The 17,105-nt window shown below is 50.6% G+C and overlaps 1 protein-coding gene across 2 annotated transcripts; it reads left to right on the top strand.

The window, feature by feature from the left end:
* Positions 1-7,222: 7,222 nt before the first annotated feature.
* Positions 7,223-16,797, top strand: NAGPA (N-acetylglucosamine-1-phosphodiester alpha-N-acetylglucosaminidase). Of its 2 annotated transcripts, none has more exons than XM_026520373.4 (11): positions 7,223-7,347; positions 7,438-7,893; positions 9,495-9,634; positions 10,734-10,842; positions 11,874-12,002; positions 12,487-12,692; positions 12,797-12,844; positions 13,845-13,973; positions 14,159-14,290; positions 14,376-14,439; positions 15,970-16,797. In XM_026520373.4, the coding sequence occupies exons 1-11, from the start codon at positions 7,262-7,264 to the stop codon at positions 16,178-16,180; spliced, it is 1,710 nt and encodes a 569-aa protein (XP_026376158.2). In that variant the 5' UTR covers positions 7,223-7,261; the 3' UTR covers positions 16,181-16,797. The 2 variants fall into 2 exon arrangements, with proteins under 2 accessions (XP_026376158.2, XP_057171077.1); XM_057315094.1 differs by having other exon boundaries at positions 15,007-16,797.
* The last annotated feature ends 308 nt before the right edge of the window (positions 16,798-17,105 follow it).

Genomic DNA, 17,105 nt, shown 5'->3' with positions numbered 1-17,105 from the left:
CTCTGTGTCCCCGGGCAAGGTCATTTAGCGTCTCTGCGACTCTGTTTCCTCATCAGTACAATTGGGACAATTACAGCACCTGCCTCAGGATTACTTGCAGTGCTGTGACCATCATCTTTGTAGGGTACTGAGAACCATTCCTATAACATAGTAAGTGCCAGGTGAGTGGCACTTATCCCCCCACAGGAGGGATGATGTCACATTACCTGGGGGGTTGTCCTGAAGCAGTGGGCACGGAGAGCTGACTTGTCAACTTTTCTCTTATGCCCAGCTTGTAACAACTTCCTCCCTCGTGTTCTGCTTCAGTGTGAGTATATCTGAACATGTCAATGAGAGTTCTTTTTTTGTTTTTGTTTTTAATTAATTTATGGGTCCAGGCACTGTCTGTGGTGCAGATTTCAGGCTATGGACAGATGCATGTCAAAAGGAGAGTGGGGTAGAAAACTCAGCTAAAAACCCAGTCCTTTGGACTGGAAGTTTCTTTAAGTCCATCATCTTGCTTTGCTTCGAAGTGAAAAATAGATCATCCTTAGGTGACAATTGAGTTGTATTTGACAATCTGAATTCAAGCTCCGAGCTCCTTCTGTGATCAGCTCAATAATCTGGTGGGGGCAGTGGTTCTTCTAAATCTTTCTCTGGGGAGTTAAGTCTCCTCTGTCTGATCCTCTTTGTTGGTGCCCCTGAATGCGTTCCTGAAAGTGCTCTTCAGTTGTCAGGCACACAGAAATGGTCCTGGATCTCGCTGACAAGTTTGACTTGCTTTTGAGTTGCTAGTTTTCTTGAGCAACCAAGGGCCAGAATTTAATACCTACTTGGCACTCCATATGCTTCAAGGATTTCTTCCACACTGCGTCACAAACCGAAGTTTACCAAGACAGGCACGCAGCCTAGAGAGGGGTGGGTGGCACATAACCGGATTAGGGGGGATTATGCCTCACCCCCTGTCCTTCCTGCATTTGGGATGGATTAGTCACTGGAGCCTGACATTGATACATTTTTAGAAGGTTTAAGTGACCAAACTGGGGGCGGGGTGGGGGGGCAATGCCTCTAGCAGAAATCTGGGTTTATAAGCCACTCTCAGGAAAAGGGAATCCTAATACAAACTGGGACATGGGAAGAAAATTTTGCAAGATGAACCCACCTGAATTGTCACGCCTTTGGGTTACGATTGCTGTAGGGCACTGAGAAGAGGTAAAAACACCAACGGATGAGTCTCTTCACCGCTCCTCCACCCCAGACCTCAGCCTCTCACTGAAGATGAATCCCATGAGCATTTAATATGATGTGGAGGTGGGCCTTCACTTCCTGTGTTCTAAACACTGAGCACTGGCTCCCTACCCTCCTAGAGGAGTTTCTCAATGTGTGGCCTGTGGCTGCCGACATCAGTACCAGCTTGGGGAATCTTGTTACATATGCAGATTCTCAGATGCCTGGGTGGCTCAGTCAGTTAAGCGGCTGCCTTCTGCTCAGGTCACAATCCCAGAGTGCTGCCTTGGGCTCCCTGCCCAGCAGGGAGTCCGCTTCTCCCTCTGACCCTCCCCACTCTTGCGCTTTCTCTCTCTCTCTCTCAAATAAATAAATAAATAAATAAATAAATAAATAAATAAATACAATCTTTAAACAAACAAACATGCAGATTCTCTAGCCCTGCCCCTAGAGATTCTCATTTAGCCCTCAGGAGGGGGGGCCTGGGGACATGCCTCCCTGGCAAGCTCCCAAGGGATGCTGATGTTCACCAAGGCTGAGAAGTGTGGGGTCCCCAAGGCCTGGACCTGTATGACATCCAGTGGTAGATAAAGGGAACTTCTACAGTTGACATTGGGCAGTGGCCTTGGTTGTGTACATCCAGGGCTCTAAGTAATGTCCCTCCAGCACGTGCTCCTCTACCCTGCAAGATTCTTTTGGCTGGTCTGGAAATTAAGTTGACATTAGACAGATTATCAGGAGAAAAACAACAACAACAAAAAAGTTTAATAACATGCATACTGACTATCTATGTGAGAGAGACCCAGGAAAACTGAGTAACTCCCTGCAATGGCCTAAGCCTTCTCCCTAAATACCATCTCCAGCTAAAGAGGAGAGAAGATGTTGGGGGTGGGGAGTCAGTTAAGGGAGGTTACTGGGGAAAGCACAGTAAACAAGAGTAGATTTAAGTCCATGCTGTCTCTACTGATAACAGTTTCTAGAGATTTAGAGTCATCCGTCCCCCTCTTTCTGGTAATGAGATGAAAACACACTTACAAAAAGGTAAATTCTGTTTTCAGAGCTTTCCTTGTGTCTGCAATTTCTTAAAAATAACCAGCTTATCAGTATGCCAAAAAGGCATATCTTGGGGTGGCAAAATTTGCTCCCCTATGCCCTCCTCGGTGCTCACACTCACCCCACTGTGATCTTAGGTGTTCCAGCAATGTTCCTGTCAAAAGTGTGTTCCTGATAGGCCCCTCGCTGAAGATAAAAATGTCCACTGTAAAACAGTATTTCCATTAAATGAATCATTGTGTTTTTAAAGTATTTCCCTTTAAGATTTAAAAAAAGTTGTAAGCTCAAACTTCAGAACCAGCTGCCTCGGCTGCTAACAGCTGTGTGACCCTAGGTCAGTAGCTTGTCCTCTCTGTGCCTCCATTTCCTTTTCTGTATAAAGGGTAGCACAATAACACCCACCTTCTAGGATTCCTGAGATAAAATGTTGCAGGGTAAGCCCCTCACATAGTGTCTGAGGTTTAAATGAGCTCAGTGGGTGTTAGCTGTTGAGTTTCTCAGAAAACCCAGCATCCACACCACTTCCGCCTCTGAGGTTTTATCAGTCACCTATTATTTATGAGCAAAGGATGTCATTCCCAGGCAAATACCCCATCCATTCCTTCAGTAAATAGCGGTTGCGAACCTACAGTGTGCTAAGCTGTGCTCTGGGTATGCGAGATGCAGCTGAGAACAAACAAGAACCCTGTTCCCATCATTTAAGAAATATCCATGAAGTGCCTGTGTGCCAAGGACTGTGCAATGTGCCAGGGTAAAGTAATGAAAAGCAGACATGGTCTCTGTCCTCAGAGATGACAGTCAAGGTGGGAGAGACATTAAGAAAAGGGGGGGCCACCTGGGTGGCTCGGTCGTTTAAGAAACAGCTTTAATCAGAGGGTAGCTGACTGGCTCAGTCAGTGGAGCATGTAACTCTTATCTTGGGGTTGTGAGTTTGAGCCCCATATTGGGTGAAGAGATTACTTAAAAATAAAATAAATTTAAAAAAATAAACAGTTATAATCATGCAGATTGCAATTGTGATGGGCAAGACTGGGTGCACTGCCTAGACATGGTATTCTTTCCCTTAACCCATAATCTGACAGTGATGTCATTTTGGAAGTTGGTGAGGTCCAGAGTCATTGGCCAAGAAAGAATTTTTGAGACATCTTTGGTGCAAAAAGGTGGTTTTATTAAAGGATGGGGACAGGACCCGTGGACAGAAAGCTCTGCTGCACTGGAGCTGTGAGGAATGGCTGATTATATATACTTGGGAGTTGGGGGAGGTAAGGACAGGAGGAGGTATCCAAAAGCACTTTCATATGCTAAAAAGATTACAGGACACTGGAGGCCTGGATATTGTTGAGTTAAGGTTGTTTTTCCTTCCAGTAAGGCGTTAACATGAAGACAGTTGGGGGCTTCCTGGAGAAATGTTAATACTCTGCCTGCCTCAGGTCCCTGTCAATGCGCTGCAGCCATCTCCAGGGTCTACGGTGCCCTCTGCCTGTAAGGCTCTGGCCCCTGAGCTCCCACAGCTACCCCTTCTCCTATCCCTCGTCTCAGCCTAAATGGGCTTAGAGAGGCCTTCCCTGCCACTCCTGTTCTTTCTCCGTCCTGCTTCTTCCCACCACACTTGGGTTATTTGGTGTCTCTCTCCACAAGGGCAGGACTGGTCTGTTGGTTTCATCAGCATCTAGCACATAGGAGGAGCTCAATCTGTTCAATCTACAAATGACTGTGGAACCCAGATGAGGAAGCTGAGAGAAGACAAAGGTACCTAACGAAGGGTGAATGTGAGCAGAGTAGAAAGCTCTGAGTTAGTTAGCTGGCATGGCTAGAACTGTGGGTTTGGGCTTAGAAAGATAAACTAAAAATTTTTTTAAAGTTAAAAATTTTAACTAAGAGTTTGAGCAAAAATCAATTCGAACTGGCCAGTACCAAATTGAAGTGGATATGAGCCAGGGGAAAGACTTCTAATAAGAAAGTGAGAAAGCAAAGAAAAGAAATTGATTGCCTATAGCTTGATGCCTAGTTGGGTGTTAGTTAAAGCTGTTTGCAACTGGTCATCCTTAGGTTTTGATTTCATAACCTTGAGGCATTTACAGCCTTAGATTTTGGTTTGCTTCTTTTTTTTTTTAATTATTTAAATTCAACTTAGTTAACATATACTGTGTTAATTCAGGGGTAGAATTTAGTGATTCATCATTTGCATATAATACCCAGTGCTCATTACATCAAGTGCCCTCCTTAATGCCCATCTTGGTTTGCTTCTGTAGGCAGTGTTAAAGGGGAAAAAAAAAAAAAAAAAAAAAAGACAGTGCCTGACTGGCTTAGTCACAGAGCACGCACCGCTTGATCTCAGGGTCGTGAGTTCGAGTCCCACCTTGTATGGAGAGATTAGTTTTTTAAAAAGTAAAAAAGAGAGGGGCGCCTGGGTAGCGCAGTCATTAAGCGTCTGCCTTCAGCTCAGGGCATGATCCCGGCGTTCTGGGATCGAGCCCCACATCAGGCTCCTCTGCTGGGAGCCTGCTTCTTCCTCTCCCACTCCCCCTGCTTGTGTCCCCTCTCTCACTGTCTCTCTCTGTCAAATAAATAAATAAAATCTTAAAAAAAAAAAAGTAAAAAAGAGAGACAACAGGCCCAAAATAGAGTAACATTTGCCAAGCCCCATGTCAGCCAACCAACACTTAATATCTGACTTAACTATAGTTTCAACCTCTTTCAGGAAAGAAACCTTTAACCAGTCAGTGACCTGGTCAGCACCTAGTGAAGTCATCTGTGATGAGGGAAAGGAAGGCAAGCTGAGGACAAAGCAGAAGCTGATACCCTGCAACCCCTTCCCCCTGGGATGTATGCAACATTCCTCAGGCACTCCTGGCTGCCCTAAAGGACAAAGAAACAGTTAACCTATAGATAACACAATCTTGCAAGACTTGAGTCTCCCTCAGTTTACAAATGTCTTAGCAGTTTACAAGAACAAAGCTATCAGTAACCTAGCTTCTAGAAGGGAATGTATGTAGACACAATTAAATTTCCTTACTACCTACCGCCCATTGATAAGTCCTTGAAACAAGCACGGTGACATTCCTCTAGGAACTCAGCAGCCTCGATGTTAATACTTTGCTAAAGGCCAAAGGCAGTCCTAGCCTAACCCCCTTCCCTCCACCAGGATCCTGGAAGTCTACTTTAACGTATAAAAATTCCTTTGGAGACTTCGTTTATCTCTACCCCCCCCCCAAGTTATGTGTTAGCAGTCATCCCCCAAGCATATGGCCCACCGATATACATCTGAAGGGTCTCATGACTAAGATTTTATTAGACGGTAATAAATGACCTTTTCCCAACAATAGCTAGCCCCCTCAAGGTCCTGGAAACCTTGCTTCCAAAATTCCTTAAGCTTACGCTATCCCTAACCCTCTCCCAACTTGAGGGTATATAATGGGCCAGTTCTCATGACTTCGGAGCAGCTCTTTCCGCCCATGGGTCCTGTCCCGGTGCTTTAATAAACCACCATTTTGCGCAAAAGACGTCTCTAGAATTCTTTCTTGGTCGGCAGCTCCGGACTCCACCCCACTGAACCTCACCTATATCCCACAACCTCATCTATCTGCACAATAGGCCCCTGTCTTTCCCTCAAAGGAAGGTGACCTTGCCTGAAACAATCCACTCTTTGTCTCACTCCCTTTCTGCCTATAAAAGCCTTTCATTTTGCACAGCTCTTCGGAGCTTCTATTTGCTAGATGGGATGCTGCCTAATTCTTGAATCGTTGAATAAAGTCAATTTGATCTTTAAATTTACTCAGTTGACTTTTGTCTTTTAACAGCGGCCATGGCATAAAGCCACATCAATCTAATGGCCTCCTTGTTTAATTAATGTAATAGGCTGCTCAGCAAATGGAGAATTTCCATGGGACATATATGCTTAGATATTATGTGCTTGTTATGTGTTTGTCAAAGGAATGAGAAAGTTGGGAGGAGACCAAAGGGCAGAACTCTTCTAGAGACTGCCTGTATCTATATCTCCCAGGTGACTTGCGTAGAGAAAAGAGGACTTCCGGAGGCAGTGGGAGGTCTGGGCTTGATTGCTAAAGACTTTTGGCATCTCCCAACTATCTTAATGTTAATGCTCTGCTACAGGGAAAAACAACCTTAGCTTGACAATAGCAAACTCCACTATCCCGAAAGTCTTCTTTAGCATATGAAAGTGCTTTTGGACACCTCCCTTTGTCCTTACCTCCCTCAACTCCCCAGAATATAATCAGCCATTCCTCTCAACCCCAGTGCACCAGCTCTTTCTGCCCACTGGTCCTGTCCCCATGCTTCAATAACACCACCTTTTTACACCAAAGATGTCTCAAGAATTCTTTCTTGGCCGTAGGGCTCCAGACCTCACCTACATTCAAAACTACATCAAAAGTCATAAGAGACCAAGGCTGAGAAACTTACAGAATAAGGGAGACCGGAAGAGACGTGACAAGTAATGCAACTCCTGATTGGACCCTGGATGTGGGGGAAACAGCTCTAAAGGACATTATACAGAAAATTGGCAAATTTGAATGTAAACTGTGGATTAGTTAAATGCTGTTAATGTAAAATGTCTTAATTTTACTTAGCCTGTGGTTATGTAGGAAGATGTCCTTGTTCTTAAAAGACACGTGAAGTAGTGAAGCGACGGGTCCCATGTCTGCAACTTGGTTGCAAATGGTTGGGGGGGGGTGCAGTATGCGAATGAAGTTGAAATGATAAACTAAATGGGATAAAAGTTAACAACTAGTAAGTATAGATAGAACGTATGTGGGAGTTCTTTACATTACTCTTAGAAGCTCCGGTATGCTTGAAATTACATCAACACGAAACGTTCCCACCACTACCCCAGCACCACGCACCATCTGGAAAAAAACAGTGAATTACAGAAGATCTCGCGATATTCAAAGAAGCCTAAACTATCTGTCCCGGTCGAAATCGGCCCCCCAAAAATCGTGAGTCACGTGGGGCGACCCCACGTGATCGGAGGCCCGGTTCCAACATGGCGGCCTCCATGGGTCGCTGGCTTATCTTCCTCCTTGCGCTGCTCGGCTTCCTCCGGGAGGCGACCAGCGGCGTTGACTGGGGGTGAGTAAAGGTCTGGAGGGGTGAGCCTGGTTCGGGGGTACACCGCCCGGGACACAGCTCTCCGAGCTCACGGCCGCCGTGTCTACGCAGGGCCTCCCGCGACGACGACTTGCTGTTGCCCTACTCCCGCGCACGCGCGCGCTCCGCGCGGGACTGCTCAAGGGTGCGCGCCGGCAGCCTCGAGCACGAAAGCTGGCCACCTACCCCGGCGACCCCCGGCACCCGCGGCCCAGCGGTACGCACCTTCGTGTCGCATTTCGCGGACCGCGCGGTGTCTGGCCACCTGACGCGAGTGGCAGAGCCCCTGCGCACCTTCTCGGTGCTGGAGCCCGGTGGGTCCGGCGGCTGCGCTTCCAGGCGCCGCGCCACCGTGGAGGAAACGGCGCGGGCGGCCGGCTGCAGAGTCGCCCAGAACGGCGGCTTCTTCCGCATGGACTCGGGCGAGTGCCTGGGAAACGTGGTGAGCGACGGGCGCCGGGTGAGCAGCGCCGGGGGGCTGCAGAACGCGCAGTTCGGGATCCGCCGCGACGGGACCCTGGTCACCGGGTGAGGAGGCAGGGAGCCTCGTGACTATCGAGGGCAGACGACCTGAGATTTGGGTTGTAGCAGTGGTGCTGGGTTCAAGTCACCTGACAAAGCTGAACCTCCGTTTCCGTTCTGTAGAATGGGGATAGTAATACTTTTCCTTGCAGTGTTTGTTCATCTCCCAGTATCAACGAGCGCTTGCTTTGTGTCAGGCAATATGCTGCGCACTGGGGATATAGCAGTGAACAAACAGACAGCCTTTGTCTTCACGGAATTCTCCCATTACTAGGAAAAATAAATAAAAGCCAGGAAATAATTAAGATAAATTTAGATTGCATGCATGTAAAGAAAAGAAGCAAGGAACAGGGTAAACCAATGTAAATGGAATGTGGATTTTAGGGGCGCCTGGGTGGCTCAGTCGTTAAGCGTCTGCCTTCGGCTCAGGGCGTGGTCCCAGAGTCCTGGGATCCAGCCCCACATCAGGCTTCTCCGCTGGGAGTCAGCTTCTTCCTCTCCCACTCCCCCTTCTTGTGTTCCCTCTCTCGCTGGCTCTCTCTCTGTGTCAAATAAATAAATAAATAAATCTTAAAAAAAGAAAAAAAAAAAAGGAATGTGGATTTTAGGGAAGGTGAACGGGAAGGGCCTGTCTGAGAAGGTGACCTCTGGGTTGAAACCTGAAGATTAATCCTAAATTAGCCAAGGTCAGAACTAGAGGAAGAGCACTACAGTCAGAAGGAACAGCAGGTGCTAGGCTTAGAGGTGCACAAGGGTTTGGTGTGTGTGAGGCACTGAAGGAAGGAGCAGAGTATCAGAGGATGACAGGACTGACTTTGGTTATTTAAAAACATGCTCTAGGGGCACCTGGGTGGCTCGGTTGCTTAAGTGTCTGCCTTTGGCTCCGGTGGTGACCTCAGGGTCCTGGGATCGAGCCCTGTGTCAGGCTTCCTGCTCAGTAGGGGAGTCTGCTTCTCCCTCTCCTTCTGTTCCTGCTTGTGTTCTCTCTCCATCTCACTCTCTCAAATAAAGAAATAAAATCTTTTTAAAAAAATGAAAATAAAAACAAGCTCTAATCCTGGCAGAAGGCTGGGTTGGAGGGACCAGAGTAGAAGTAAGGAGACGGGGGCGCCTGGGTGGCACAGCGGTTAAGCGTCTGCCTTCGGCTCAGGGCGTGATCCTGGCGTTATGGGATCGAGCCCCACATCAGGCTCCTCCGCTGGGAGCCTGCTTCTTCCTCTCCCACTCCCCCTGCTTGTGTTCCCTCTCTCGCTGGCTGTCTCTCTGTCACATAAATAAATAAAATCTTTAAAAAAAAAAAAAAAAGAAGTAAGGAGACCAATTATGAGTTGTCAGTAGGCATCAGACGGTGGTTTCACTACAGTGATGGCCTAGGAGGTTGAAGACCAGAGATGAACTTGAAATCTGTTGAGAATCGTTGTTTATATTAGATGAAGTAGTAACTGGGATGCATAGACTGTTTACAAAGGCTGCACTCAGGACCAGGATGGTTCCTGGGACACCAGGAGGAATTAAGCAGCCAACCTGAGGAGGGGAAGTAGGAGGGAGCTCTACAACCTGCAGTTGCCCCTGCTGGTGAGTGAATCTAATGCCTTTTCTGTGTCCAGGTACCTGTCTGAGGAGGAGGTGCTGGACAATGAGAATCCATTTGTGCAGCTGCTGAGTGGGGTCGTGTGGCTGATCCGCAATGGAAGTGTGTACATCAACGAAAGCCAGGCGGCCGAGTGTGATGAGACGCAGGAGACAGGTTTGGGGGCGGGGTGTGGCATAGTCTTGTTGAGAACCAGGACCGCTGGGCTGGTGGGGGAAGCTATTCTTAAGTCTTTGAGTATGTACTATTCAAGGTACAGGGGATCCATGGGGATTATGACAAATAAGGTCCCTGCTCTTGGGGAATACATAACAAAGAAAATAGATTTGTAATTTGCTGAAAGTAAGTGGTAAGTGCTAAGAAAGAAAAATAAAGTTGGGGGAAAGGAAATAGGTAGAGGAAAGGAGCTGTGAATCAGAATCCTGAATCCCTGGGGGTAAGACCCAAACCTGTGTGTTTTAACAAACCCCTTGAGTAATTCAGTTTGAAAACCTCTGGGATGTGGAGTACTGGCGTAGGAAAGGATGTTATGGCCCTGATGTGGAAATGGCTGTTTTAGACTGAGCAGTCAAGGGAGGCCTCACTGAGGAGTTGCCTTAGATTGGAAAGAACAAACCACAGGAAGGGCTGAGGAGAAGCACAGTCCAGTCAGAAGGAACAGAAGGTGTAGAAGCCCTAAAGCAAAAAGTGGCTGCAGGGTGGTGAGAGGGGAGCCTCCAGAGATGAGGTAGGAGAAGCAGACCCGGGGCATCTGGGTGGCTCAGTCAGTTAAGTGTCTGCCTTCGGTTCAGGTCATGATCCTGGAGTCTAGGGACTGAGTCCCACATTGGGCTCCCTGCTTGGCCGGGAGTCTGCTTCTCCCTTTGCCCCTCAACCCCGCTCGTGCTCTCACTCGCTCTCTGTCTCTCTCAAATAAATAAAGAAGAAAATTTAAAAAAAAAGAGAGAGAGAGAGAAGCAGGCCAGAGTGGCCATGTTGGGCCTTGGATTTTGAGCTGAGAACAGTGGAAGCCATTAGAGGGTTTTCCCCTGGAGGCTGCTGTCACTTAATTTACACCTAAGAAGGGCCATCTGACCTCTATGTGGAGACTGAGTGGGATGGGGCAGAGGAGAGGCAGGATAATACACGTCTGAGTGAGACACTGGATGGCATGGACCGGAGGTGGAGAGTGGCATTGGACTGGCCAAAAATAACAGGCAGAGCCCAGGAGGCTTCCCAGAGGGCCAGGTGATCAGCCAGGCTTCTTCTCTTTTAGGTTCGTTTAGCAAATTTGTGAATGTGATGTCAGCCAGGACAGCTGTGGGACATGACCGGAAAGGGCAGCTGGTGCTCTTCCATGCAGACGGGCAGACGGAGCAGCGGGGGTGAGTGCCAGGATCTGGGAACAGCAGGCCTGGGCTGAGTCCTGCTTTGAGGAACTTCAGCCCACTGATAGCTGCCCTTCGGACTCCCACTTGTTCCCTGGGGATGTTCACTGCCTTCCCACAAGAAAGAGTCCCTAGATCTGTCTCATGTCTGAGAACTCATTGTCCTCTACACACTCCCTCTCAGTCTCCCCAGCTTAGGCCTCCGCTCTCCTGAGTCCGGGATAGGGTGATAGGAAGAAATTACAAAGTCAGCAGGGAGAAGACCTCTGTTCCAGTCCCAGCTCTGCCACCTGCTAGCTCTGTGGCCACAGACAAGTCTCTCACCCTCTCTGAGCCAATTTCTTCCTTTCTAAAGAGCGTGTTAGTCTGCTATAGCTGTGTAACAAACAAGCACAAACAGCACCCATTTGTTAGCTCACAGTTCTGTCAGTCAGAAGTCTGGAGGGCTCAGCTGAGTTCCATGTTGGAGCTTTCCCATGGACAAAATCAAGCCGTGTGCCAGTTGGGCTGTCATCTGGAGCTTCAGAAAAAGAATCCTCTCAGCTCATTCAGGTTGCCGGCAGGGTGCACTTCCTCGTGGTTATAGGACTGAAGTCTGGGTTTCCTTGCTGGTTGTTGGCCAGGGGACCCTGGCTCCTTCAGGCTGCCCACATTCCTTCTTGTGCATGTTACCCTCCCCATCTTCAAGCCAGCAAACATGTGTCCAGTCCCTTTATTCCGTTTGTATTTCCAGTCTCCCTCGTTTCACATTCTGCCACCAGCCAGGGAAAGGTCTGCTTTTAAGAGCTCTTGTGATTCCACTGGGCCCACCCAGATAATCCAGGATGGTGTCCCCACTTGTGGACAGCTGAGCCATATAAAATAACAGTCATGGGAGTGATCTCTCATTATATACACAGCTTCCAGGGATTAAGATGGGACATTTTTGGGGGAAGCCCATTTAGAAATTTGTCTGCCACAGTGGGCGTGATACTGTCCACCTTGGAAAGGCAGTGGACACGGTCAGCATTAATGCTCTTGTCCTACAGCATTAACCTATGGGAGATGGCAGAGTTCTTGCTGAAACAGGACGTGGTCAACGCCATCAACCTGGATGGAGGGGGCTCCGCCACCTTCGTGCTCAATGGTACCTTGGCCAGTTACCCATCAGATCACTGGTAAGCATGCCAGAGCCCTCTTCTTGAGGTCTAAGTCCAGGCCTATCCCTAGCTATCTAATTCAACAAATATTGAGCACGTACTATGTGCCAGGCCCTGAGGATTCAGCCTTGAGCCGGGATCCCTGCCTCTCATTGCTTACAGGAAGAGAGTTGAACTATACACGTTGTACCAGTACCACCCACGCCAACGAAAGGGGGTTAATAGGTCAGCAAAGACCTCTCTGAGCATAGTGGAACCTGAGCTGAGATCTGAAGGTCGAGGTAGCAAGGCAGGACCTGGAGAACCTTCTGGGCAGTGAGAACAGCATGTGGAAAGGCCCTGGGGTTGGAAGAAATTGTCAGGGTGGGAAGAACCTATAAAAGGTTAGAGAAGGGAGAGTGGAGAGAGAGGCAGCCGTCAGGGGCTATAGTAGGGGGTAGAAAGGGTGCGCTGGGGATGGTCAGTGCCTTGGCCTCTCTTCACACGCCATGTCGCCCCGCAGCCAGGACAACATGTGGCGCTGTCCACGCCATGTGGCTACTGTGGTGTGTGTGCACGAGCCCCGCTGCCAGCCACCTGACTGCAGTGGCCACGGGACCTGTGTGGAGGGGCGATGCCAGTGCACGGGGCACTTCTGGCAGGGCGTGGCCTGCAACGAGCTGGACTGTGGCCCCGCCAACTGCAGCCAGCACGGGCTTTGCACAGAGAGTGAGTGGGGTCTCTGGGGCGGCAGTTGTGACTGGGGCTCCCAGCTCTCACTGCCCTGGCCCTGCCCAGGCCCTCACCTGGCCCTCTTGGTCTTGTCTTGGCAGCTGGCTGCCGCTGTGAAGCTGGATGGACAGGGTCCAACTGCAGTGAAGGTAAAAGCCACCAGGCCAGGTGCCTCCCCACCCCTGGCCACCTGGGGAGAGGGTGAGCGTGGCAGCTGCCTTTATCTCCCTCCTGTTCGCTGCTCTCGCCTGACTGTAAATCACTGCGTTAGTGTCCTGCAGCAGCCACAGCAAATTCCACAAACGGGGTGGCTTAAAACAGCAGAAACTTACACTGTCACAGCTCAGGAGGCCAGAACTGTAAAATCAAGGTGTCTGCAGGGCCCATACTCCTGAAAGGTCTAGGGGAGCCTCCTTCCTGCCCCTTCCAGCTCCTGGTGGCTCCAGGCATTCCTTGGCTCGTGGCCACGTCGCTCTGGTCTCCGCCTCCATCTTCACACGCCTTCTCCCGTGTCTGTCTCTCCATCCCCTTCCACGGGCCCCAGATCATTGGATTTAGGGCCCACTCTAAATCCAGGCGTCCGCATCTCTTAAGATCTTCACTTAATTGTATCTGCAAAGGCTCTGTGTCCAAATGCAGTCGTGTTCCCAGATTCTGAGGTTTAGGACACAATATCTTTTGGGGGGACACAATTCAACCCACTGTAGCCATCCACAGTTTCAAAGCCTTCAGGGCTTTCTTTTGAGTAAGTGAAAGAAATGGACTCCTCAGCCTGACCTGCCAGGTGCTACAGCCCCTCCCCGACTCACTGACCCAGCTCTGCTCCTCCAAACCCCAGCTTAACTGCCCTGTCCTCAGGGGCCTGCCCGCCCCACCCCCTCCAGCGGTCTGCTGCTGCTGCACTTGTCCCCACCTGCACATCACATCTGCTTTCTGGCTCACTGGCCACCTCCCCATCTAGACAGGAAGCTCCAGGAGGGCTCAGCCTCAGGGCCTGCCTTCAAGTGGGTTCTCCCTCACTTTCTGTTGGAAGAATTTGGGAACCTACAGGGCCACTTGGGGTGACTGAGATCTGTTTGCAGTGTTGTTGGCCCTCACCTAGGAGAGGCAGGGTTGGATTTTGAAATGACTCCCCTTTCCCCATGCCAGCTTGCAGCAACGGCTCCTTTGGGGAGGACTGTGCCATGAAGTGCTGGTGTCAGAACGGAGCTGCCTGTGACCCGGTCCGGGGGACCTGCACCTGTCCTCCTGGCTTCATTGGGGACACCTGTGAGCACGGTAAGATAGATGGGCCCCAAGTCAGCTGGGAGGAAGTGCCACCCGGGGCATCTCCAACGTCTAGCCTGAGGGATCCGGGGGGGCACTTCTGCTTCAGCCCAGCTCTGCACACATCTGGGGCCCATCCTGTCCGTGCAGAGAGAGGCCTTGCCACTGAGGCCTCCACTTCTGCCTCCTCTCCACAGAGTGCCCCCTCGGCTGGCACGGGCCAGGCTGCCGGAGGCCTTGCAAGTGTGAGCACCAGTGTCCCTGTGACCCCCAGACTGGCAACTGCAGCCTGGCCCAGGCACCAGCCCTTAACAGCATCCTCTCCCAAGGTATGGCTCCTCCCAGTCCCCTGGGGGCAAGAGGGGGCACACCCCTCCTCTCCCAGCATGTCAGCTTTTCTCTGGTGTCTTGCAGTGAAGCAGTGTCTCCTGTCATCCGAGACCACCCTGAGAACAGGAGAAGTCTCCCTTCTCACTGGGTAGGAGATTTGGTGGGACTTGGGGCAGGGATGGGAGGAAATCCCCCCTCTCTCCACCTGTGAGTCATGGCCTCTGCTCAGGGACTCAGTAACGCTAGGTGTCAGCGGGGCAGCCAGGTGACGTTTCTCCAATGTAAGCACAGGGAGAGTCACAGCTGATGCTCACAACCACCAAAGTGGTCCTGGGAGATGTTGAGAAGGACCCTGGTCACCACCCCAGTGGGAGTCGAGGGGGCAGGGCAGCGGGCTCCTTTCCCTGTGAGACTCGCGACTTTCTCAGTGCCTGGTGCCCAGTACAGAAGTGCCAAGCCCCAGGGAACTCGCATCATTTCTCAAGCACCTCTGTGTGCTCCTTGTGGTGGGCTTTCTCTCTCTTTTCTAGTGCAGTGGGTCTCAAACTTGACCTCTGGGAGGGGCTGCTGGAAGAGATTGCTGGGTCCCATCTCTGGAGTTTCTGCATCAGTAGGTCTGGGGTGGGGCCTGAGAATCTGCATTCCCAGTGCTATCCCAGGTGATGCTCATGTTGTTGCTATGGAGACCCCACTCTGAGAACTTCTTTTCTTGTAGTTCTCACCTCATGGCCCAGCTCTGGGTGCCGGCCCAGCCCCACCCACGTTGGAGGTGGGGATCAGGTATGGGTATGAATGAAAAGCTCCTGGCGATGTCCTAGAGGACAGTCTCATCATTAATAATACAGATCCCAGGTCCCTCCTGGAGGTCCTGACTCAGTGAGCCTGGGGTGAGGCTCTGAAGGCCCAGAACCACACCTGAAGAAAACCCCTGGAAATGTGCTTTGAAAATGCACCCAGAGCAGTGACAGTGGCTCCTGGGTGCTCCATGCCCCCGGTCTTAAGTTCAGGCTCCTCAGGTGTGAGACTTTGAGCCCCTCCTTCCCCAGTGCAGACCTGGAACCCATTGACAGTTGCCGGCAAGGGAAGGGGAGCCATGGAGGCGCTGACAAGCATGCCCCTGCCCGTAGCAGTGTGTTTGTGTCTGCTTTTGCATTGAGGGCTTCAGCCAAAGATTCACATGAAGGAGGAAAACAAGGATCATTGAAAGACCCCGCCAGCTCTACAGGAGGGAGGAAGGGGTGCAGTTCTCCCTGCTCTATTTGCTTTGAGGTTTCTGGAACATCCCCCGGGAGCACAGGATGCAAACTGATGCATCTTCAGGCATCATCGTTAGATCCCCAACTGTATTTTATTTCGCCTGCATAATTTTTAAAAATTTTAAGATTTATTGGCAACATCTGAGAATCAGTAACGTTCACATAAAATTTTGTGGTTTCTCTTGAAGTCTCAGGAGTTGTGGCAGGGCTGGCCTGCATGCCACATAGTGACTGTCATTACTGCACCCCGAACGTGTGTCTGGAGTGTGTCCAGCCTTGCCAGGCCCATTTTGCTCCTGGACAGTATTTGTGTTTTCCCTGGAGGCCCCTGACTCTGCCTCTGCTCTGGTGGAGGGGAGGGAGGGAAACCCCTCCAGCACTGCCCAACAACCCCCTGTTTAGGCTTTCTCTTCTGCACCCAGGACCACCTGGCTGGCCCTCACCCTGGCCCTAGTTTTCCTTCTGCTGATCAGCATGGTGGCGAACGTGTCCTTGCTCCTTGGCTCAAGAGCGGAGCGGAGCCGGCACCTGGATGGGGCCTACGTTTACCACCCACTGCAGGAGATGAATGGGGAGCTCCTGGCCTCGGAGAAGGAACAGCCGGGTGATGCCCACAACCCCTTTAAGGACTGAAGCCTCCAGCTGCCCGTCGTGGCCTGCTCTGAAGGCTCATTTCGACACGGTCTGATTTCTGCAAGGGAAATTTCAAGGCCGCTGACCGTCTGGGTGATCTCAGCCCCGGTGCCAAGCCAAGCTTCTGATAGCACCTGTGCCTCAACCCCTTACCTGGCCCTGGGCCCTCACCTGGTCACCTGCCGTGACACATGCAACCCTAGCAATACTGTGCTCCCCAGAGATAGACTCCTCCTTCCCTGCCTGCCTGTGTCTGCTGCCTGTGACGCCTGTCCTCCGAGGACCTGCTCTGCTGGCAAAGAGCCTCTGGCCTCCTGAGGCAGGGGCTGCTAGCGATGGAACGACCATGACCGCACCGTGACTGAGTGGCAGGGTCCAGCCAGCCCCTCTGGACAGGGATGGATTACAGAGACGATGGCCATGTCATGGGACCCTTTTCTACAGACCTCATCACAGAATTTGCCAATTTGAATTCTACTTTCTGTCACAGGAAGCTCCTTAGAAGGGGCGGGGGATGAAATCATGTTTACAAGCTTTCTATTTTGGTATCCTGCCACCAGGAGAGGTTTTTTATCACTTGAATAAATTGATGTAATAAAAGGATTCCCTGGGTGGCATCTAAAGCCTGAATTGTGGATTTCTGGATGTACCTAGGTATAGGTGGGATTACTTCATCTGAATTCCGGGGTCATAAACAGGCAGCCCAGAGCACACCCAGCTCCCTGAGCTGTTTGTTGAATCCAGGGCTTCTCACTTTATGGTGCACGCGAGTCACCCAGAGATCCTGTTAAAATGCAGATTCTGACCCGGGGTCGGGTACAGGAGTCTGAATCTCTAACAAGCTCCCAGGTGAAGCTGAGACTTGGGGGGGGGGGGTTGTCTGGACCATGTTTCGAAGGGAAAAGGTTTAGTCTGCACCATGACT

This window comes from Ursus arctos, unplaced genomic scaffold, assembly GCF_023065955.2.
Source record: "Ursus arctos isolate Adak ecotype North America unplaced genomic scaffold, UrsArc2.0 scaffold_2, whole genome shotgun sequence".
Lineage (NCBI taxonomy): Eukaryota > Metazoa > Chordata > Mammalia > Carnivora > Ursidae > Ursus > Ursus arctos.
The sequence above is the reverse complement of the archived record's forward strand: the minus strand, read 5'-3'. Positions and strand labels throughout refer to the sequence as shown.